The sequence below is a fragment of the Crocuta crocuta genome, unplaced genomic scaffold (genome assembly GCF_008692635.1).
Source record: "Crocuta crocuta isolate KB4526 unplaced genomic scaffold, BGI_CrCroc_1.0 scaffold26, whole genome shotgun sequence".
Classification (NCBI taxonomy): Eukaryota; Metazoa; Chordata; class Mammalia; order Carnivora; family Hyaenidae; genus Crocuta; species Crocuta crocuta.
This window is the reverse complement of record NW_027532249.1, coordinates 1,330,811-1,354,495: the sequence shown is the minus strand read 5'-3', so window position 1 is coordinate 1,354,495 and position 23,685 is coordinate 1,330,811. Positions and strand designations below refer to the sequence as shown.

The 23,685-nt window shown below is 37.6% G+C and overlaps 1 protein-coding gene across 3 annotated transcripts in view; it reads right to left on the bottom strand.

Moving 5' to 3' along the window:
* SPIRE1 (spire type actin nucleation factor 1) overlaps positions 1–23,685 on the bottom strand; it is a 183,901-nt gene that overhangs the window by 21,105 nt on the left and 139,111 nt on the right. For all 3 annotated transcript variants that reach the window (XM_077778079.1, XM_077778080.1, XM_077778077.1), the window contains 4 exons: positions 21,663–21,749; positions 20,640–20,769; positions 6,974–7,146; positions 3,886–3,976 (listed from right to left, as the gene is read on the bottom strand). In XM_077778079.1, coding sequence (XP_077634205.1) covers positions 3,886–3,976; positions 6,974–7,146; positions 20,640–20,769; positions 21,663–21,749 — 481 coding nt within the window. The remainder of the gene's footprint in view (positions 1–3,885; positions 3,977–6,973; positions 7,147–20,639; positions 20,770–21,662; positions 21,750–23,685) is intronic.

The window sequence follows — 23,685 nt, the reverse complement described above, 5'->3', positions numbered from 1 at the left end:
TGCAGTGTTTTTACTGTGTCCTATGTTCTATTTTTATTTTCATTTGTATTTTCTAATCTCTGTGATCTCTTCTTTGATCCACTGATTTTTAAAAAGTGCATTGTTTAATTTCTATAATTTTGTGAATTTTTCAGTTTTCTCTGTTACTGATTTCAAACTTTATCCCATTGTAGCCAGAGGAGATATTCTGTATGACACCTATCCTTTAAAATCTATTGAAACTTAACTTGTAGCTTAATAATGGTCTATCTTTGAAAATGTCCCATGTGCCCTGGAGAAGAATGTGTATTTGTTATTGGGTGGAGTGTTCTGTATATGTCTGTCAGATCTAGTTGGTTAATTGTGCTGTTCAAGTCCTTTATTTCCTTATCTTCTATCTGGTTATTCTATCCATTATTGTGAGAGGCGTACCGAAGTCTCCAACTATTATTGTAGAACTGTCTATTTCTCCTTCATTTCTGTCAAGTTTTACTTTACGTATTTTGATTGTCTGTCATTAGGTGCATAAATTGTTCTTTCTTCTTTCTGCACTGAACCTTTTATTAATGCACAGTCCCCTTCCTTGTCTCTTGTAAATTTTTTTTTGATTTAAAGTCTATCCCAGATTTCTTTTGGTTACCAATTGCATGGAATATCTTTTCTACACTATCACTTTCAATCTGTTTGTATCTTTGAATCTCAAGCCAGCATGTAGTTGACTTATGTGTTTTTAGCTATTCTGCCAATCTCTAGCTTTTGATTAGAGAACTTAATTCATTTACATTTAAATTAATTACTGATCAGGAGTGACTTCTGTCATTTGTTTTGTATATGCCTTATAGCTCATTTCCTTCATTTCTTTTATGTTAAAATGATTTTTTTATAATGAAACATTTAAATTCTTTTCCCATTTTCTTTTGAGTATATATTCGGTAGCTATTTTCTTCATAGTTACCATGGAAACTACATTTAACAGCCTAAAATTATAACATACTGATTTAGATGTATAGCAGCTGAATTTCTATAACACACAAAACTCTGCTCCCATCCAGCTCTGTCCTCCATTCCTTTTGGTTGCTGGTGTCACAAAATTACATTTGTATATACAGTCTTCCCCAAAATACAGACTAATAATTCTTTTAACTATATTAGTCTCTCAAATTACATAGAAAACAAAAAGTGCAGTTACAAACCACTGTTACAATAATATTAGTTTTTGTATTGCCTATGTATTTGCCTGAGATCTTTATTTCTCCCATGGTTCTAAATTATTACCTATTGTCCTTCGATTTCAGCCTGTAGGACCTCTGAGCCTTTACTGCAGGGAGGGTCTAGTGTTTATGAACTCCCTCAGCTTTTGTTTATCTGGGAATATCTTCATTTCTCTCTCACTCTGAACAATAGTTTTGCTGGACAGAAGACTGTTGGTTGACTTTTTCTTCTTTAAGCACTCTGAACATACAGAATTCCCCAACTATCCTGAAAGGAGAGCCTTCCTACAAAACCCTTTGTAAGCTGAAATGGCAAAAACAAAGAAGCAACTAAAGCATTTTGTAGAAGTGAAAATCCTCTTTGGATTTCTTTCAGTTAGCTAAAACAGATATTAATGTTGGTCTTTCAAAAAAAAAAAGTGAAGTGGTGTAAAGAAAAATTTCAGAGAGTGGGGTGGAAAGCTGTATTGGCCCATTGTCTTCTGGCCTCCAAAGTTTCTGATGAGAAATATGTTGAAAATCTGATTGAGGATCCCTTGTATCTAGTGACTTAATTCTCCCGTTTCTCTGTCTTTGGTTTTTTTCTTTTTTTTTTTTAATATTTTTTATTTATTTCTAGGAGAGAGAGAGAGAGAGAGACAGCATGAGCAGGGGAGGGTCAGAGAGAGAGGGAGTCAGAGACTGAAACAGGCTCCAGGCTCTGAGCTGGCAGTCAGCACAGAGCCCGACGCGGGGCTCGAACCAACGAACCGCGAGATCATGACCTAAGCGAAAGTCGGACGCTTAACCGACTAAGCCACCCAGGCGCCCCTCTGTCTTTGGTTTTTGAAAGTTGGATTATAATGGATCCTGGTGAGGGTCTCTTTGAGTTCATTTTAGTGGCGCTTCTTGGATGTTTATATTCATGTCTTTCACCAAATTAGGGAAGTCTTGTAAATTATTTCTGCAATTATTCTTTCTGTCCCTTCCTCTCTCTCATCTCCTTTGGGGACTCCCACCATCCATGTGTTAGTCTGGCTGATGGTGTCCCACAGATCTCTTGGTCTCTGCTTTACTTTGGTCTTTTGTCTTTCTATTCCTTAGACATGATGCCTTCTATTGTCCTAGCTCCGAGTTTGTAGATTCTTTCTTCTGCCTGCTCAAATCTGCCCTTTAATCTTCTGGTGAATTTTTCATTTCAGTTAAATAGAATTTTCAGCTCCAGACTTCCTTTTTGGTTTCATATTTGAGCATTTTAAAGCAGTTTTTTGAAGTCTTTGATTGGCATATCACCTCCGTTTTTTTTTTCCTCCCCTGGGACAGTTTCTGTTGATTTATTTCTTTACTCTCAATGGGCCATACCTTTCTGTTTTTTTGTATGCCTTGTGATTTTTTTGTGTCGTGTGTTTTTGTTTTGTTAAACATTGAACATTTGAATCTAATAATGTGGTAACTCTGGAGATTAGATTCTGCCCCTTTCCCAGGAGTTGCTGGTTTTTTTATTGTTTTTGTTTACTGTTTTCTTGACTGTTGTAGACTCTCTTTGTGCTGAGGATCAGCCTGAGATGTAAAATTAAGATCTCAGGTCTTAATAAGCCATTCTCTGGGCATGCATAGTCACTTTATAATTTTCCTTGTATATGTAGTTGTTTTTTAATATCCTAGTCTTTAATGTCTAGCTCTGGAAAGGGAAAAAGCTAAAAATGAAGCAGAAAGGGGAAGAAGCCAGCCCTTTAAATCCTCTGGAAGTCACTTTAGCATGCAGGGAGCTTGCAACAAGGAACAACAAGGAACAACAATGACTGCATGCCTCTTTGTCTACACCTTTGGAATCATATGGAGCAATCAGCAATGAGAGGACAGACTCCCAATATTTGGAGGACAGGGTCCTTTTTGCCCACCCTAGCTCCTGTAAGCTGTGTGCAAGCTGCTTCAGGAACAGTACACTGCCTTGCGGCTGTGGGGTGCCTTGTGAAGGTGGGGCAGGAGTAGCTGCTACTGTGCTAAGAGCTGAAAGTGACTGAAATTAACCACAATTTTTCATCTAAATCTTCCCCTGGAAGTTACAGGCCTTCAACAGACTTCAGAGTTCCAAAGTAGTTACATCAGACAGATTCTGCCAACGCAATTATTGTCTAGGTGGGAAATGGATTCTTGGTGCTTCCTGTTCCACCATCTTCCCAGAATCTTCTCCTTAAATGTGTAATTTTTAATCTTTCATAATAGTCTTGTACATGAAAAGGACTATTAAAAACATTTAGAAATCACTTAACTTTAGATTCTGTGTTCAGAATCTCTGAAGAGCTACAAAGGCATTTTTACTATCTATGTATGTATTTGGGTATGGATATGTGTATATGTGTTTGGGGGTGGGAATGACAACACGGGTGATTATTTAGGGCTGCGCACTTAAACTCAGACAAGGAGGTAATCTAACAAAAAAAAACAAACAAAAAACCCCCCATACAGTTGACTTATTCCCTACAATCCAAAGGTGACTGATCTGTTATAAGAACCTGAGACCCAGTTACCAGTTAAGCCCAACCTTAACAAGTCACTCTAGGAATATAACAATATTTCTGCTCCTGACTAGTGAAATTCCAGGGTTAATTCTTTCTACCCTAAAGGATCACAATGCACTCTGGGATTCCCTATTCTAGGTCTACTGTGTTTCTGAAGTTATCTGACACTATCTCTCTGTATCACAAATACTCACTCTTCCTTGTGGACACAGCGTCTGCTGAGGGATCTTCAAGGAAAGAGGGAGACACACTGCTGCTGCTGGCTGACCTGTGCAGAGTTTCCTCCTGAGAAAGGTGGGGGCAGAGAAACAGAGATTAAGAAATTAGTGCTCTCGTGCTAATCACATTTTACTACTAGAGATTTACTTTACTGTGAGGCACCAAATTATAATGTCAAAGGTTCAAGACAAGTAGAAGACAAACTAGATGGGATCTAAAATTAGATGACTCTGGGTTTGTATCCCTCCTTAGAGTGATGGGACACGGAGCAAGTTTCTCATCTAGGTTTCAACATCTGGTATTTAATACCATCTTTACATCGTATTATTGGATCAGAAAACACACTCAAAACCCAAAATGCTTAACACATTACCACGCACACAGTAAATAGTGGTTAACATTATTATTAGAGAAATATTTAACACATTTATAGAAGTAGATTGGGACCTGCATGAAGGTACATGCTATGTGTCTCATTTGTTGTTGTTAGTAACAAACCCACTGTTAGTAAGTAATGAATAAATATTAATCTTTGTTGAATAAGATGAAAATAAACATTTCATATGAATTTAGGAAAATATCTACATTGTGCAAAATAAAATTTATATTCCTATGACCAGCGAGAAGCGACCTCCTTAATTTATTTTTAATAATAATACCATGATGAAGTACATATTTATTCATGAAAATTTTATTATCTACTACATGACAGTATACACATGAACTAAACAACTTATTTCCATAATATCTATAGAAAACTGCTAAATATTTTTAAATGTAGAAGAATATTTTTAAATGTTAAAATATTAGCCTATGATTACATGTGACAAGTAGTGAAAATTCTCTCTGACCTACTTAGTTAAGATGGTTTTAAGAATTAGCCATTCACAAAAAATGGCCTCACCTAAAACCTACTGTTGAAAGCTGTGGTTTCAAACACGCTGTAATACAAAGGATCTGGTCAAAGAACATGAGATGAAAAAAGGCTGTATAAACCACAAAGTTCAAACAAAGAAGGTTTGAACAGTGATCTCCACACTCTTGGTACATACCATGAAGAACAAATCAAGCAATGTAACCAAAGCTTCAACCCCAGACATGGTGTAGAGGTCACACAAATCTCCAGGAAAGCTAGCAAGCAACTAGAACGACCTCCTTCTGCTTATGGAAAGTCAAAAGGAAATAAAAGCCAAGAGTACCTCTTAGGAAAAGATAAAGGGGCCATACATAGTACTGCCAAAAAATTATGAAGTAGGTGCTACCTTGATTTAAACAGCAGAAACCATCCCCCAGCCTGACCTACCTCAGGCCACTTTCCTCAGAAACATTTTTAAAGTCTGGTTTTACAGAACTCTGAGCATGTCCACACCTTCCACACCACTCTTTACTGATTTCACTTGCTCCCACTGTGAAGAACCAAGAACTTGTTCTGGGGCAGTCAGGTGAGTGTAAGCCAATCAGCAGGAGACAGAGAAGTGGTGGGGACAATGGCATCATTCAAATCCTTTTGGGATTTTCCCTCAAAAGCTGTTGATGGTCCTCTGCCTCTGCATGCCAACCACAGGCAGCTGGACCCAATCTCTCACTATTTACAATGTGAGGAATCACAAAGACACCCAGAAGAGGCCACGGGAATTGGAGGTTGGGGCTGAGCAACAGGAAATGGGTGTAGAGTCCTGCTCAGCTTGCCCTGTGGTGCCCATTCCCCAAACTAAGCACTTTCTTCTTGGCTGGGGGATCCTGACGGTCTCTTTTCTCTGAAATCCCAGTCTTCTCTATTGCCAGGCCTGCTTTCTAAAACTTGCTTGCCTGTATTGTCTGATGCAGTTACTAGACTGACACTCATGAAATGAGGCCTTTTCTAGTTCTACATCCTGACCAGTGACTCTTAACCATATGTGCTGGCAGGAACAAGGTCACTTCCAGAACTCCTGCTGCTCCTTTACTGTTGCTTTGCTCCAAGGGGGGCACTGTCACTGAAGGCTGCCAGAATTGCCTCAGAGACCGGTCTGGGCAATTAAAGAATAATTCCTTAATTCTAACTTGGATGAACGTGGAGCGGATGGAGCCAGCAACCACAAGAGCAAACAGAAGACAAGAAGCCGGCTGTGTGAGAGTGTTGTTTGTCTGTCAGGGCCTGAGGGAAGAGGNCTCCTAGAAATAAATAAAACATTAAAAAAAAAAAAAAAAGAGGGAGCCAAGCATGTAATTTCATTCCATACAGTGGAGATACACAACACTGATGCTGCAGACAAAGGCTGGGGAGAGATTCGGGAAGTACCAGCACCCTGACTGTTTCTGGAAACCAGGGAGGACGTGAGATCTTCCTCCAAAGGGCAGCAGGGGAAAGATGAAATCTGGAGACCCTTAGCAAAGTTTCCTTTTGCAGACTTATCTACTGGTATTATTACAGAATGAACAAGCTTCACTATGGGTAGGTGTGTGTGTGAGAGAGAGAAGAATCCATGGAAACATATTTTTCTTTTTTCCTTCCGAAAGGAAGGGAAACATAATGAAGATCATATGTTTGCATTTATTTATTTAAAAAAAATTTTTAATGCTTTTATTTCTGAGAGGGAGAGAGAAAGACAGAGGGGCAGCGTGAGCAGGGGAGGGTCAGAGAGAGAGGGAGACACAGAATCAGAAGCAGGCTCCAGGCTCTGAGCTAGCTGTCAGCACAGAGCCCAGCACGAGGCTTGAACCCACAGACAATGAGATCATGACCTCTGCAGTCGGATGCTTAGCTAAGCCACCCAGGCGCCCCTGTTTGCATTTTTAAAAAAAAACTTATTTTAACAGCACTATAATCTAAGACCATGTGAATATTTCAGAACTTATTCTATAAACTATGGCCACTATACTGGTCTCTACTGAAAAACAATAAGTAATCCACTGTTTCACTTCCTGCCAAACAAATGAATTTCAATCCCAACTTTATTGATTGAAAAATGGGAAGAGATAAAGCAACAACTGAGGCAACATGATTAGTGAACTAGGTCAGAGAGGGCTGGCATTCTGAACATGGGAGTCTAGATTAGACAGCCGGGACCTTATGGGACTCACCTCAGAGTCCGAGCTGTCCAGCTCAGCCAGAGTTGGGGCTTTGAGGAGCTTCTTCCGCTGCACAGGCACCTGCTGTGCAGCATGCAACCCATTCTCTTTTGTTTGTGATGTTAAACCTCCATTCACCACTGATGATTCCACAACGTTCTTTGGAGATTCAGGAGTAGTTACATCTGGTGAAAGAAAGGCGAAAGCTTACCTTTTCTCAAGCTAAGAAAGGTAATCAGTAGGCTGAATGCACTTTTCTAGGTACCTGGGCTTGGTAGCACACACCAGGTGACATAGCATTTCCATGTCACACAAGTACAACACAGAGGCTTGATACAATAATGCCTATGTATATAAGACATTTTTGTTAGACATTATCTGTCGGATTCCTTTAAAGAAAACCTTTAAATGAATAATTATATATTCACATTTATACATTAGAATTTAGAGCCAAAAGGAATTCTATAGATATGACTGTAACTTCTGTATCTGCCAGAGAGGTTAGTTTTACATCACAGTTTCCAAAAAGCTAGTGATAGACGGACCACAGTGGTGGCATACACAAAGCTAAAGCAGGCATATAGCTCAAAGATTTGAAAATGGTTTAATTTAAAAATCAAAATAGTGAATAATCTATATTCATATAAACATGATCTCAAAGAATCTGGGATACATTCCCTCTGATAAAGCTGATTTATGATTTAGATTATTCAAAGCTCAAATCTGGGTGGGAAGGTAATACAACAGATTAAAGAAATGTGGCAGCACAGAGTATACAGTTATTCAGAGTACAGAGCATAGAATATATAATAGAGTACAGAGCATGGAATATATAGTATAAAGCACAGACTATAGAACACAGAGATTATAGGAATCACAGAGCATTAGTGCATAGAGAGTATATAGTATAAAGTACAGACTATAGAACACAGAGCAGTGTAGAGAGTACAAAGCAGGGAGTATATAGAGTATGCAGTACACAGTAGAGACTACAGAGTACAGAGAGTACATTTTTTTAGGTGAAAGAGACTTTATTTTGAATATATATATCATTCATTCAATTTAATTTTTTATAGTGCATAGCTATGTAAGGAAGTATACAGAGAAAAACAAACATTAGAAATACCTAAGGATGGAAGCATACAGGCAAAGAAGACATCTGATACATACCCATGAACAGACTTAGAAGCATCATAGATCAGCATCCATTAGAAAAGAATGAAAGCCATGCAAAAAATCTATCCAAACCATGGCAGGCAAGCGCAATCAGTACAATAGTTTCTCATATAGTACAAAAGTATACATGTTCTTTGGATTGAAAACATAAATAAACGGCTTGGCGCTTATGTCCAAGTCAAAAATCATCTATTAGAAGTAACAAGTGTGGATGCCACATGTGACAATAAAACATTAAAGGCCACAGTATATAGTACAGAGTATTTAGTAGAGAGGAGAGTACAGAGAGTACAGTATGTAGTATAGAGAAGAGTCTAGAGTAGTACAGAGTAGAGAGTACATAGAGTACAGAGTGTTTATTATATAGAGTACAGACTACAGAGTATGAAGAGTACAGAGCATAGAGCACATAGTGTATACTGTATGGAGTACAGGGCATAGAGTATATGGAGTATATAGTATAGAGTACGGGGAACAGAGTATATAGAGTATAGAGTACAGGGCACAGAAATATAGAGTATATAGTATAGAGTACAGAGCACAGAGTATATATAGCATAGAGAGTAAAGAGCATAGAGTATATAGAGCACACTGTATAGAGTACAGAGCACAGAGCATATAGAGTATATAGTATAGAGCAGAGTACACACTACAGGGCACAGAGTATATATAGTATAGAGAGTAAAGAGCATAGAGTATATAAAGCATATAATATAGGGACTACAGAATATATACAGAGATATAGTATATACGGTATATAGTTAAGTATGTAGTATAGAGCAAAGTACAGAATATATAGTACCGAGTACAGACTAGAGAGCACAAAGCATTAGAGTACAAAGTACAAATAAGAGTATTGTGTACATAGTATAGAGAACATAGTACAGAATATATAGAGTATATAACATAGAATACAGAGTACAGAGTATATAATATAGTAAGATGCAGATGATTTAGGTTCAAAGTCTAGTTCTGCTGCTAGCTGTCTGACTGAGCAAGTTACCTAACCTCATTATCTGTAAACTGGGCCTAACTAACTACACACATGAGCTCATTTTGAAGAATAACAATCGCATATACAATACTTACTTACTACTGTGTGTAATAATGACAACACACAATAAATGTTGGCAATTATTAACACCGATTTTTATCTCCATTTGTAAGAAAGTTAAGGCTCAGAGTGACTTAGCCAGTCACATATATAGTGTGTTGCACAGCTGCTACTTGATTCATTAGTATTATTGATTCTCAAGGCCACTTTTTTCTCCCTGTACCCTGTGGAGCTAATTAGTGCAAGTGGAACTAATTTTCTTCAGTATTTCAAATGAAGTGTTAAACACAGACTAAGTTTAATAACCATTAAATTCGAGCATTTAAAAGGGAAAAAAAGCAGTCACTGCACAATTTAATTTACAGACCAACAACGTGAAACTGATCTTTGCACATGGAACAGTCTGTGAAACTCCTGTGGTTGAAGGTAAGGTACACTAAGCATGAAAGTGAAGAAGACATGAATGATTAAAGCTCCTTTAAGAGGAAAAGCACTTGTAACTGCAGTTATTATAAAATACAGTAGTTTCTCTCCCAACATACAATATATATATGCTTGAAGTGTAAGGGCCGGATTTCTAGGAAACATTCAGTGAATACGTGTGTTCTAGTATAGACTTCCTTGACAGTATTTAAAAGTCACATAAATTATTATCAATAATATGTATCTAGTTTAATATTTACAATTTCTGCTTACTTTTAGAGATGAAGAAGGTCAGAGCACATGTCCTTGTGAATGAGAAGAAAGGGTATGAGTAAGCAAGGAAAGAGGGAGGAAAGGGAGAAAAGGAAGACAGACAGATCTGTCCATCAATTGTTTGTTTTACATTAAATTCTTAATGGAAAACTTGACAACACATGTGTTCATCTTATTACCTTTCCAGATGTTAGGCAGCTGGAGCAAAAACATAATTGGGGAAGGGGCTGCACTGAAGGGGGACAAAAGGGCAAAAGCAGCAAGTTTTTACACAAATTTAAAGGTTGACATATTTAAATAAATCTTTCCTATGGGGGTGTAGAGAGCAGGAGGCTGCCACACTTAAGAGTACAATTAAAAGTTTTCCAGAAAGCAAAGAAGGGAATAATCGGGCTAACTGGTAAATCCTATTCTTTAAGAAAAAAGGTCGTGCTCAAATATGGTCTTGAACATATTTTAAAAGATCTTATTCTATAGTGTATCTTCTTTTATACACTACCTATAGAATTTCTCAAGTTTTTGTAGGAGTTAGGCTTTCAACAGAAAGCATGAAGTTAAAACGCACACATCTTTGTCGTCTCCTAGCTGCCCAGATTCCAACTGAGGTGCTCCCACTGCAGGTACCGTGAGAAGGGACTCAGTCAGCTTTGCGAGGTGGGTCTCACATTTCCGATCCTCCAAGTCAGAGCTTCCCCAAGGGTGAGACCACTAGTAGTGCATGGAGGAACACTGAAAGTTTTAATGGTTATGTATTTAATGCTTCAGGAAAAATATATCAGATACATGGCTTTACGGATGTTTTTGCTTAAAAATTTTTAGTAAATCACTGATGATAGATTAAAACAATTTAAATAATACTGGTGGTACTTAAAGCCGGCAAAAATAGCGAGGGTGGCATCTGACCTGAAGTTTAGGGAATACTGTTAAGTGACAGTGGCTGCTATGAGTTCATTTCATTCTCAAAGCAGGAGACTTGAGAAATTACCTAAATAGCTTTCTACTTGTCTGAACATCACCATGAGATTGAGAACTATAGTTGAGCTCATTCACTAAACTACTGAAATAAACACCTTGTATTGAATTCAAACCTTTGATATAAATGGGGTTGATAAAAAAATACGAAACAGGTTTCAAGATGATCTCCACATAGAAGACAAAGCACTGTGTGTGATTTTATCTCATACTACATATTTGTAAAAGACTCAGTTGAACATATTTTTAAGAGAAAATTTTAAGTAGTTTGATTACGGCTTTAGAAGTCACATGCCTCATGTTCAGAATCTAAAATGCATAACCATGATATTAAATACTTTATGTAATAAATTCATGTGTGTCAGATACACCCAACTGCTGAATTATTTAGTTGGAGGAAACAGGACGGTGATACAGATTACATATGCTTGCTTTAAAAAAATAAATTACTTACCTTAATTAATGTTGAATGGATTGCTATGATTTTCCACTAAGCATTAATATTTCTAAGACATACATGAGTAGCAGAATATACTTCATTATATCTTATTCTATACTTAAGTTCAGAGGCATCATCTATACTACATATTTAAATATTTACTCCTTAGTGTGTTAATTTTCCAACTTAGAGAAGAATTGTAGTCCAGTCTTTGCATTTAGGTTAAAAGAATGGATCGATCTTTTTCCATTTATGACTTGGGACATTTTAATTGATTAGTCAATATGCAACAGTGCAAACATAAAAGTAGCTAGCACAGGAAATTGAGAATGAAGCATATGGAAATTATGAAGCGCACTAAAGTAGCAAAATGATAAGCAGTTGAAAGCAAATACATTTTTTTGCTACTCTTTTATATCAGGGAGGTTAAGAACTTTCTTCCCATATCGGAAGCCACCATATAACCTGTAAGAACGTATATGGTGTGTGTGGGCATGCATACCATCCAGATCAGCCTGATTTATGTCAGCTACTAGTCAACATGTTTGGGTAGCCAGCTGCTCCCTTAGAGTCCCACTGGTAGAAACATCACCAGAAAAAGAGACACAGTCTCTGTGATATATACTGCCAACTTTGGGAGATTATCAATAACAAATATGTACCAAAACATTTCTGAGTTTATTTTCCAGATCAAAATTTTTACAAGGTTTTTCTTTCTTTCTTTCTTTTTACAACATTTATTCTGCACTCTGCAAATGGTTGATAAAATAAAAATTTTCAAATGAATAAAGAAAATAGAAAAAGCTCTTCAATGGTCAGTCAAAAGTAGTAAATGAAGATTGTAAAATATTTATCTGAGTTTTTAAAAGCACAAATAAGTGACACCTGAGACCAACAAATATAAGAAATTTAAAAAACAGCCGGGAACTAGTTTAGCAGTTGGAAGATACTCAGTAAACAGTCATAAACAGAATAAGATACTAGAACTCTCTGGCTCTTTAAGTATGAATTTGTATATATGGTATGCCAACGATGCTACAGCAAATCAAAGAAAACCCCGGAAGAAACTATTAGTGCCAACAACTCATCTCATCTTAAAATAGCAGCTTCCAAAATGAAAAATTCTAACTTGCAAAATATTTTTGGGGGTTAAGTTGGCTTTGAAAATTCACTCATACATATTTTAAAAACCCGATTTAAAAAGGGGCTTGATTTTAGGCATCGAATCTAGTCATTAATGGTTACCTGTTTCACTATTAATCCCTGTCTATTTAACAGCAGGAATCTAAACTTGTACTACAAACCCAGGATACATTAATTATACAGTTGACTCTTGAACAAGGGGTGCAGATCTCCACCCCAGCTGAGAATCTGCAAATAACTTTTGAGCCCCCCTGCACCAAAACTTAACTGCTAATTAAGTGGACTGTGGAGTGAAGACCTTACTGATAATATAAACCATCAATTAACGTATGTTATATGTAACACCCCCCACCCACACACACAGAGTATTCTTAAAATAAAGCTAGAGAAAGGAAACAAAGTTTTCAGAGAAAAGAAAACATTAAGAAATCATAAGGATATGATTCGCCTGGGTGGCTCAGTCAGTTAAGAGTCCAACTTTGGCTCAGGTCATGATCTCGGTTCAAGGGTTTGAGCCCCACGCCAGTCTCTGTGCTGACAGCCAGCTCAGAGCCTGAAGCCTGCTTCAGATTCTGTATCTCCCTCTCTCTCTGACCCTTCCCTGCTCACGCCCTCTCTCTCTGTCTCAGAAATAAAAAATTAAAAAAAAAAAAAGAAATCATAAGGACCATAAAATGCATTTATAGTACTATATGCATATTTGCTGAAAAAACAAACAAACCTGTGTATAGACAGGAGAGGCCAGGCTGGAGGCAGCAGTGAGCCTGGTCCCATGAAGACAGATATTGCAGCCTGGAGGCCTTAGCAGAGGCAGCTGTCTGGTGGGTGGGCAGCCACAGTGGCCTGGGGGTACAGTAGAGCTGCCCCATCTGCCTATAAGTGCCCCACCAACCGGTGGCCATTGGCAGCTAGGGCCACTTGGCCACTCATAAGTGGGAAGGGAGGGGATGGCCCCAGGCTTGAGCCCCAGGGGGCAGGGGTGATGGGTAGGTGGAGCAGCACCATCTCACCCTCTGGGTACATTCCTTGTTTCAGCTTGGCATCCTGACCGCCAGCTCTGGGTGCAGACCCTGACCACCTTGCAGCTCTGCTCATCGCCTCAGTCCATTGGGTTCTATAAAGCCAGGGTGGGCAGCCGTAAATAAATCCCTGTAGCTTCTGCTGTCAACTCTAATGTAAAAAAATCCTCCCACAAGTGGACCTGAGCATTTCAAACTCCTGTTGTTCAGGGTCAACTGTATTTTACAATCAAAGCCATTACAACACATCTGCATTTTTATGCTCCCAATCAGCACTCAGAATCATTTATCATCAGGTTCTATCCACAGGGAGCACGGGGACACAAAAGACAGCTCTTGCCTATCAGTGGTCCTCTGAAGTAGCGGACAGCTTGGAGTCTAATTACTTAAATAACAGAAGGTGTTTTAGAGAGTAATTAGTGTCAGAACTTTGTTTCTTGAAAGTCTTTTCTATTCTCTTAAGGCAAAGTTGTTTTAGATTTTGACATCATTGCTTCAGAAGAGAGTGAGCGAGACAGAGTGACCCTAAGGATGGTCAGCCAGATTCTACAACCACAGGGATGGCGTAATGGCTCGTCTACAATCCCTTGGTAGGCAACAGATTTATTATCGTGGTTTTAATTTTTTTTAAGGGTATCGTTTTCAAGTAAGCAGAATGCTTTATCTTACTGACCACAGCTTAGAAGAAGCCTTTCGATTTTCTTCTTAGGCATGTTTGGACAAGCAGATGAATGAAATGTATTTCACAGAAACCACAAAACCCACGTCAGGTGTGAAAGTGTTTTGTTTTGTTTTGTTTTGTTTTTTACCTGACAAGTCAAAACTGTAAGACATGCTAAGTGGCCGCATTGCTGAAAAAAGAAAACAAACAATAAAAAGAAAATAATTCAGCTGTTAGGAATATACAGGGAAGACAAAAAAGGGGGCAGGATTCAAGAGGACCTGTAATGGCATATTTCAGACTTGAAGGCAGCGAATAAAAATCTGAAATACAATTAAACCATGAGTCTTAGTTTCAATTATATCACTAAGACTTGAAATGGAGTAACAATAAAAGAAAAAAATAACCCTTTAAAGAACATGTTAAAAATGAAAGCATGATAAAGATATAAACATTTTAAAGAAACACAGTATAGGATTTTGGCTTAAATGTGATTTTAGGGTACAAAACTTAAGAATAAATGCATTCTTAAGTAATTTATTTCAGGACGAAAATCTGGCCAAAATCTCTGCCAAAGGTGAAACATTTTATGAAAAATCTCTGCTAGGAACTAGCATCACACTGTATTACTATATTGCCCATTGCAGGCAGTGTAACATAGTAAAGAGAGGCCTCAGGAGCCAGAATGTCGGAGCTTGAATCTCAGCTCTGCCAGTTGCTAGCACTGTGATTCTGGGAAAGTTACTTAACCTCTCTGTGCTTCAGTTAGATCTGTAAAATGGGAAGAATGGTTATCTCATGACATTGCTAGGAAGATTAAATGACCCTACCAAAAAGAGGTGCTCGCACATAGTAAACAGTACTTTGCATGCAGTAAAGGCTCAATAATTATGACTTCATTTTTTAAAAAGGTTTTTATTTTTTAAGTAAACTCTAACCCAAGGTGGAGCTCGAACTCATGACTCTGAGATCAAGAGTCACTGCTCCACCCACCAAGCCAGCCAGGTGCTCCAATTTCTTAAGGATAAACTTATTTATTTCCTGTTGAAATAATTTGTCTTAAAATTGTTATTACTACATGCTAAAACCCACTGAATTGTATACTTTATATGGGTGAACTTTATGTTAGATAAATTATGCCTCAGTCAAGTTTTTTTAAAAGCTTACTACAAAGATCTGATTAATTTAGGTATTCATGACAGTGAGAATTAACTATTTTCATTGCAGCTCCAAATTCTTTCCAGTACCATCTATTCTATAACCTAGGCTCAGGGAGGACAGCAGCTCAGAGCTATAGTGGGGACAGATCTACAGGCATAATGGACAGAATGTCTCCCTGTTTGCGTTTTCCAAAGTGGACTGCCTGTAGAGTTCCAACACCTAAATTTAAAAGTATCTCTCAATTTTTTTGGGTAGATGTTTTTAAAGGAATAATTTATATTTACAATCTAAAATCTCAATACACTATTTTTAAAAGATGATGTGAAGGTAAAGCATTGAGTGACATCCCAAATATATAACTAAGCAAGATGTCAGAATCATATGTAGATGGTTTTAAAAAGGACTTATATCAACATTGAAGATGTGTATCTTCAATGGGGCAAATAAAGCAACTATTTGTTGACAATCATACTTACTGTTTGATGATGAGGAAATACTTTAAGTATTTCATTCTAATATACAAATTAGGATGTAACTTTTAAATAAGCATTTTACTGTATTTTAGTTATCTCACAGAAAAGTAGTTAGGAATTTTATGTTGAGGAAAACAATCTTCCACTCAACATTCAAAAAATCCTATATTTCTTGTAGAAATACTTTTCTTGGGGCACCTGGGGGGCTCAGTCGGTTAAGCGTCTGACTTCGGCTCAGGTTATGAACTCATGGTTCGTGGGTTTGAGCCCGGCATCGGGCTCTGTGGTGACAGCCATCTCAGAGCCTGGAGTCTGCTTCAGATTCTGTATCTCCCTCTCTCTCTGACCCTCCTCTGCTCATGCTCTCTCTCTCTCAGAAATAAATAAAAAACATTAAAAAAATTTAAAAAAAAGAAATACTTTTCTAGATAGGTCTCTTCAGGCAAGGGAAATAAGCAAAATTAAACTCTTGAGACTACATCAAAATATAAAGCTTTTGGACAGCGAAGGAAACCATCAACAAAACTAAAAGGCAGCCTACTGAATGGGAGAAGACATTTGCAAATGATATGACCGATAAGGGTTAATATCCAAAACATATAAAGAACTTCTGTAATTCAACACCAAAAAAACCCCAAGTAATGCAATTAAAAATGGGCAGAGGACATGAATAGAAATTTTTCCAAAGAAGACATCCAGATGGCCAACAAATACATGAAAAGAAGTTGAACATCACTTATCATCAGGGAAATGCACATCAAAACCACAATGAGATATCATCTCACACCTATCAGAATGTCTAAAAACATAAGAAACAGCAAGTGTTGGTGAGGATGTGGAAAGGAACCCTTGTGCAGTGTTGGTGGGAATGTCAACTGATGAAGTTACTGTTTCCCAAAAAATTAGAAATAGAATTACCATCTGATCCAGGAATTCCACTACTGGGTATCTATCCAAAGAAAAGGAAAACACCAATTTGAAAAGATACAGGCACCTCTATATTTATTAGAGCATTATTTATAATAGCGAAGATATGGAAGCAGCCCAAGTGCCTATCAACTGATGAATGAATAAAGATGATCGGGTATACACAATGGAATATTGTTCAGCCATAAAAAGAATGAAATCTTGCCATTTGCAACAGCATGCATGGATCTAAAGAATATGATTCTAAGTGAAAGAAGTCAATTAGAGAAAGACAAACACCCTATGATTTCACTCATACTCTGAATTTAAGAAACAAAACAAATGAACAAAGGAAAAAGAAACAAGCAAACAAAAGATGCTGGTGGTTACCAGGAGGCAGGTGGTTGGGGCGACGGGTAAAATAGGTGAAGGGGACCATGGGTACATTTATCCTGAAGAGCACTGAGAAATGTATAGAATTGTTGAATCATTACACTATTCACTTGAAATTAATATAACACTGTATGCTAACTATACTTGAACCAAAAAAAGCCCACCTATCTAAAAAAGCCTGCATTTCTGAATTCAAATCCTATTGACTCTACATTTCTCTAATTATGCATAGCAAATAAAATAAAACAGAGTCTCAGAGCACTTGTCAGCCTTCTCTAATATCTTCTCATTCTGTACTTCTCTGGTACGCGAACCCTTCTTTTAAAATAAGACTGACTATTGAATAAGAAAGGAATGCTATTATTTCTTAGAAGATGAGGTTTGGATCTTTTCCAAGCTCTATGTATTGCAAACAGGAGAGAAATCAAGCATAACAGCAATTAAGAAGTTTAGGGAAAAGATGTTTTAAATTTTTAAAAATGTTTATTTATTTTTGAGAGAGAGAGAGAATGTGCACAAGTAGGGGAGGTGTAGAGAGACGGATACAGAGGACCTGAAGCAGGATCTGTGCTGACAGCAGAGAGGCCGATGTGGGGCTCAAACCCACAAACCGTGATATCACGACCTAAGCTGAAGTTGGATGCTCAACTGACTGAGCCACCCAGGTGCCCCAGGGAAATAGGTAAATAAAACACAATATAGCCATATATCAGGATATAAGGTCCTTAGGAGTCATACTAAATGACATGGGAAGATGTTCATGTCACATACAACATTAAATGAAGAGAGCAGAATGCTTTCTTGTCTCCATTTAATAATGCACAAGTAGATTCACAGTGGATACCTCTAGCTGTTGAAATTATGGGTAACATTTATTCTTTAAACATTTATACATTTCCCCAATTTTTATAGTAGGATTCTGCTTGCAATTATGAGGAGGGGAAAGGTTTATAAAAATATTTAGGGAAACTTCTCTTCAAGTTCATTCTGCCAATCTTATCAAACCAAACTCCCCAAAGCAAAATTATATAGTAAGAACCAATGTAGATCTGCAGAAATGAGCCCAAATTCCTTACTTTCAAATAAAATTCAAGATCAGTTTGAATGCAGAATTGTAGAAGGGAGACTCTCACAAAATGAACAATCACTTTCTATAACAGCTCAATTCTGGTTGTTGTGAAACACCAATGCAGAAGATTAAAATAAAAAATAAAATAATAAGATATTCTCACAACACAAAATTGATATTTATTCTAAGGTAGGTTTCCTGTTATTGAGCATCTAATTTGTTTAAAATGAAAGACAAGAATATATATGTAGACAAAGACTTATGATGTCCCTTCCAGGCAATGAGAGTGTCCCCGTGACACTGACAAGGACTGCTAGTCTCTCCCTAGTCTCCCTGGCCTCACTAATGCCTTGTGACTGGGTGCGGTTAATGGTCCTGTAACATGAACATGCACAACACTCCAGTCATTGTTCCGTAAGCATTTGTGGGCAGGCACTATGCCTTATTCACCTCTGTACCCCAGGAGATGACATGGTTGTTTACTAGAAAATAAAGGTTCAAATAAGTATTAGAAAAGCGAAGAAACTATATGTCAAATATCATATGCATTGTTGATGCACATTATGCCTATCTTGCTCCTCTCTTTTTTACTGCATTTCCACTAAAGTTTACAACCCCTCAGCTTAATTAATAACTCTGTATTCCTATAAATCATAAAGCTTACTTTTATCCTGGTAATATATTTGTTCTGCCTCATACTTTTGTTGAAATCTATTACCCCAGTATTCCTTTCCTAGGTATGGTGATTTTTTAGAAGTCCAATCTTAAGCTAGCATTATGTAACACCACTTCCTTATTCTTCCACAGTGGTTCTTACTCTTTTGAAGCTGTGGACTCTTTAGGAATTTTAGAAAAGCTATGGACCCTCTGTCCAGAAAAATGCACATACTTACACTTTGTGAAATAAGCACACATTTTTTTTAGTTCAGGGGTCATAGACTCTCCTCAGGCCCATTCAAAGACTCTCAGGATAAGAACTCTTGGTATACATGGCTTATATGCTTTAGTTTGTTATTATACAAATGCTCATATGGATTTGTCACTTAGCATGCTTTCAACATTATTTTTAAGAGATAATACTTGCCGTCATAAAAATTAGACAGCAATAAACTCATACAACCCATACTCTCTGTAGCTTTGTAACTGGAAGGTACATTCAATTATTTCAGCACCTATGGGAGCCCTTCTCCAACCATGAACAAGAAAGAAATGGGCCCTGCTGGCATGGAGGTCATAAGGTAACAGAAGAGCCAAGAGTTTAATGAAGGAGATCAACATGGAGTGACTGAAGAGTTCAGGGTTGGAAGCAGAGAGGGTAGCCAAAGCTGATGTGATAAACTAGAAAAGAATCTTCGAAGATGACAGGCTAAGTTAGGATAGTATTAGGCTAAAAAAGGGGGAGGCTAGAAAGATCCAGAATAAGAAACATTAACAGGAGTCAGCTGCTAAGCAGGAGTCAGAGATGATGCTGAGGTTCTGCCTTGGGCACACTGTGATGGAGGAAGTTTGAGGAGAAAACAGATGATTTCACTCACCCTGCTGCAGGCCCTAGCTAGCAGATAGCTGGATGAATGGGTGTGAACTCAGAGGGATCAGTTGGTAGATGGGAGCGGAAATAGCTTGAGCAAAAACCATGGAAAAAAGGGTGTGGTAGCTCAGGGAGAAGTGTGCCCAGAACAGAATCTGAAGGACCAAGTAGAGTCTGAAAGAGGCAGGAAAAAGAGATCAGAAGAAAAACTAGGAGTGTGTGTTTCCTTTTCTGTTCAGATGCCATTATAATCTATTTTCCTAAAGAAAGTTCTCTGAATTCTTTGGGCATCTTTAATCTTACGAATAGAAGGAGAGTTGTATGAACAATATATTTACAAACATTTTATAATATGGTCTTGCTATAAGTCAAAATTAATGTGTGTTTATAGGATACGTTTAACAATATTAAATATAACAAATATAAAAGAAGTTTGAGAATAAGTGATGTAAGATAATAATTAATGCTTTCATTACATAATACTCTATCTTTAAATCCATAATTAAGACAACAGTAATGTACAGTAAAACTATGTGTCATTTATATTTCTAAAACATAATAACTTTGTATGTGTATTACAATTTGTGAAGTATTCTGACCAGAACCCTATTTAATTCTTACATAAAAGCCATAATGAAAGTGTAGAGGATTTCTAACCCCTCTGCCAACGAAGAAATCAACACTCAGAGAGGTATAGGGACGCTCCTAAAACCACAGTCTAGAGAATGGCAGAGCAACTCCTACTGAGCTGTGATGCTCTCATGTAGTTCAGTATCACATGGGGAGAGAATCTCTTCTTCCGTGAAATTTCAAGTACAAATTTAAATAAGTGTGAAGGGGTGTGAGTGTGTGTTTGAAAGACAGAGAGAGACAAAGGGAGAGAGGAACAAACACTAGTTTTACTATATCACTATTTTTCACTGGGCTAGTTGTATGAAGACAGTGCAAGTGGATGAGGCTGGACCAGTGTAGTAAGCAGCTGACTCACCTAATCTGCTCCGCCTAATTTCCTCTGGTGAGACAGGCCGCAGCTTTCTTTCTGCTTTGATTTCTTCTAATATTCTTTCATGAAGGCTCCGTGGCCGTGGTGGAGTGGGTTTCAGTTTTCTGGCTGAGACCTTGGGGGAAAAAAAAAGTAATGGCTATAGACTTGAGTAGCTGTCCTTAAACAATTTTTACTGAAGTCCATTCCTCCAGTACAGTATAGTATTATGAAATTGTATTTCATTGACTGCAACACTGCTTGATAAAAGACTATTTTAAGCAATAGGGAGATTATTGGATTTCAGAGTAATTAAGTCACATGTACTCGACCAATTTTAAGGAGTCAGTTTTGTTAAAGTCATAATTATGTTCACAATATGCTACCATGATAGGTAATCAATTGAAATGTAACCTATGCTTTACATCTTATTATTGTTTTTAAAAGCAACTTTTTAAAATGTTTATTTATTTATTTTTGAGGTGGGGGCATTCACGAATGCGAGCTGGGGAGGGACAGAGAGAGAGAGGGAGAGAGAGAATCCCAAGCGAGCTCCGTGCTAACAGTGCAGAGCCCAACTTGGGGCTCAATCTCATGAACTATGAGATAATGACCTGAGCCAAAATCAAGAGTTGGATGCTTAATCAACTGAGCCACCCAGGTGCCCCTAAAAGTAACATTTTTGAGTAAGTCATTACAACGTTCTTAGATTATTACTAACTTCTTTCTATAGTTGAGGGACAAGGGCTCACAGAGGCTGATTCATTTGTTCAGGGACATGTGGCTACTAAACTGCACCATGACTTGGGTTGTTTTTGAGTTAAAACATCCTAACACAACCTTGTACTGAGTAACTATTAAGTATTTTTCTCTGACTGAAGAATATAACCTACATTTAGGCTTCACCATTTTGAGAATAAAAGCTCGGTGTAAAAACTACTTTGAGAGTTGAGTTCCAGAGATCACATCCTAGAGAAGAGCACGTTGCTACCTGACCTCCAGCCAAGGGGAATGCCTCAGATCACATACCGGATTTAAAGGGGGTCTTGATCTGATGAAGTCCAGGATGATTTCATGAGCACTTTTTTTTAACCGAGGGGGAATATCACCATTCACCTGAAAGGAGACATAAAGTACAAGATTGATGTGACTATAGGATTATCATTATCAATTTCTGGGTATAGCTGTTATCTCAACATATGCCACAATATTACTGAAGTGTACTCTGGCTCTACTGAGGATGCATTTCAAATCAGTACAACGCAGAGTAAATGGCTGAGTGCTCTAGAGCAAAAATAACTATGTAGAAATGACAAAAATAAAAGTTCATAAAATGAATCTATGGTTCTACCATTTTGGGAAAATATATATTAGATTCATCCCTTCCAACAAAAAAGTTTCTAAAATGAATATCAATGGAATAAATGATACTATGGTTATTAATTATTTTATAACCTATAGAGTCTTTTTACCTTTCATTTTTATCCTTGTACAAAACCCAGGTAACAGAAAGGGACGGGTGACCTGAGTCACATTCTGTAGATAAAACTCAGGCTCACGTCAAGGAGGGTATCTGTGACATTCACACAATTAGTAAGTATAAGAGTTTTGGTAGAGCCCTCATCTGTCTCAGACTGCTGCTCTAATGTCCTCTCTTTTTTATAAATGTGTATTTTTGAGAGAGAGAGAGAGAGAGAGAGAGAGAGAGAGAGAGAGAGACAGAGCCCAAGCTGAGGTAGGGCAGAGAGAGAGAGAGAGAGGGAAACAGAGGATGTGAAGTGGGCTCTGTGCTGACAGCAGAAAGTCTGATGTGGGGATTGAACTCATGAACTATTAGATATTGACCTGAGCCGAAGCTGGATACTTAGCCAACTGAGTCACCCAGCTACCTCTAATGTACACTCTTTTTTACAGCAATGTGTTACAAAAAGAATTTTTTTNGTCAGCACAGAGCCCGATGCGGGGCTCAAACCCACGAACCGCGAGATCATGACCTAAGCGAAAGTCGGACGCTTAACCGACTAAGCCACCCAGGCGCCCCACAAAAAGAATTTTCTAAAAGCAATTTAAGAAACCCACAAAATAGGCACATGTACCGCAATGTTCATAGCAGCACTCTCAACAATAGCCAAAACATGGAAAGAGCCTAAGTGTCCATCAACTGATGAATGGATCAAGATGTGGTTTATCTATACGATGGAATACTACATGGCAATGAGAAAGAATGAAATCTGGCCATGTGTAGCAACATGGATGGAACTTGAGGGTCTTATGCTGAACGAAATAAGTCAGACAGAGAAGGACAGATACCATATATTTGCATGTATAGATGGATTAGGAGGAACTTAATGGAGGACCATGGGGGAGAAGAAGGAGGGAGGCAAACCATGAGAGACTCTTGAGTACTGAGAACAAACTGAGGGCTGATGAGGGTGGGGGGAGCGAGAGGGAGGTGACGGGCATGGAGGAGGGCACTTGTGGGGATGAGCACTGGGTGGTATATGGAAACCAACTTGACAATAAACTATTTGTAAAAATAAATAAATAAATAAAACAGCTACTAAAATCTCAAAAAAAAAAAAAACCCCCACAAAATAATCTAATCTCACATTATGACCACCCAGAAGGCACAGGTGTGACCACTTTGTCATATTTATTTACAGTCTTATAAGAAAAAAATAGGACCTGCTAGACATTTTCTGTCATGCTTGTCATGAAAGATGGATAAAAAAAGAAATATTAACAAATATAAATTTAAGAAATGAGAAATATCTTAACCTTAATAACCCAAAAAATTAGCATAATTTTTATTAATGCATTACCTGAAAAATCTCTATAACACTTTTCCTCTCTACTTTGGAGACCTACTCTTTGATTATGCCATCATATTCTAACAACTTTATAATATCAATTTTGTTGGAGAGAAGAAAAAGATAATTTGGTTATTCCTCTTGCATCAATGGTTGATTTTTTCGTTTTGATGCTTTACAACTTGTTATTAGAAATGTCACTTAAATTTTAGACTTATTGTAAAATTTGGTCAAACCTTTTT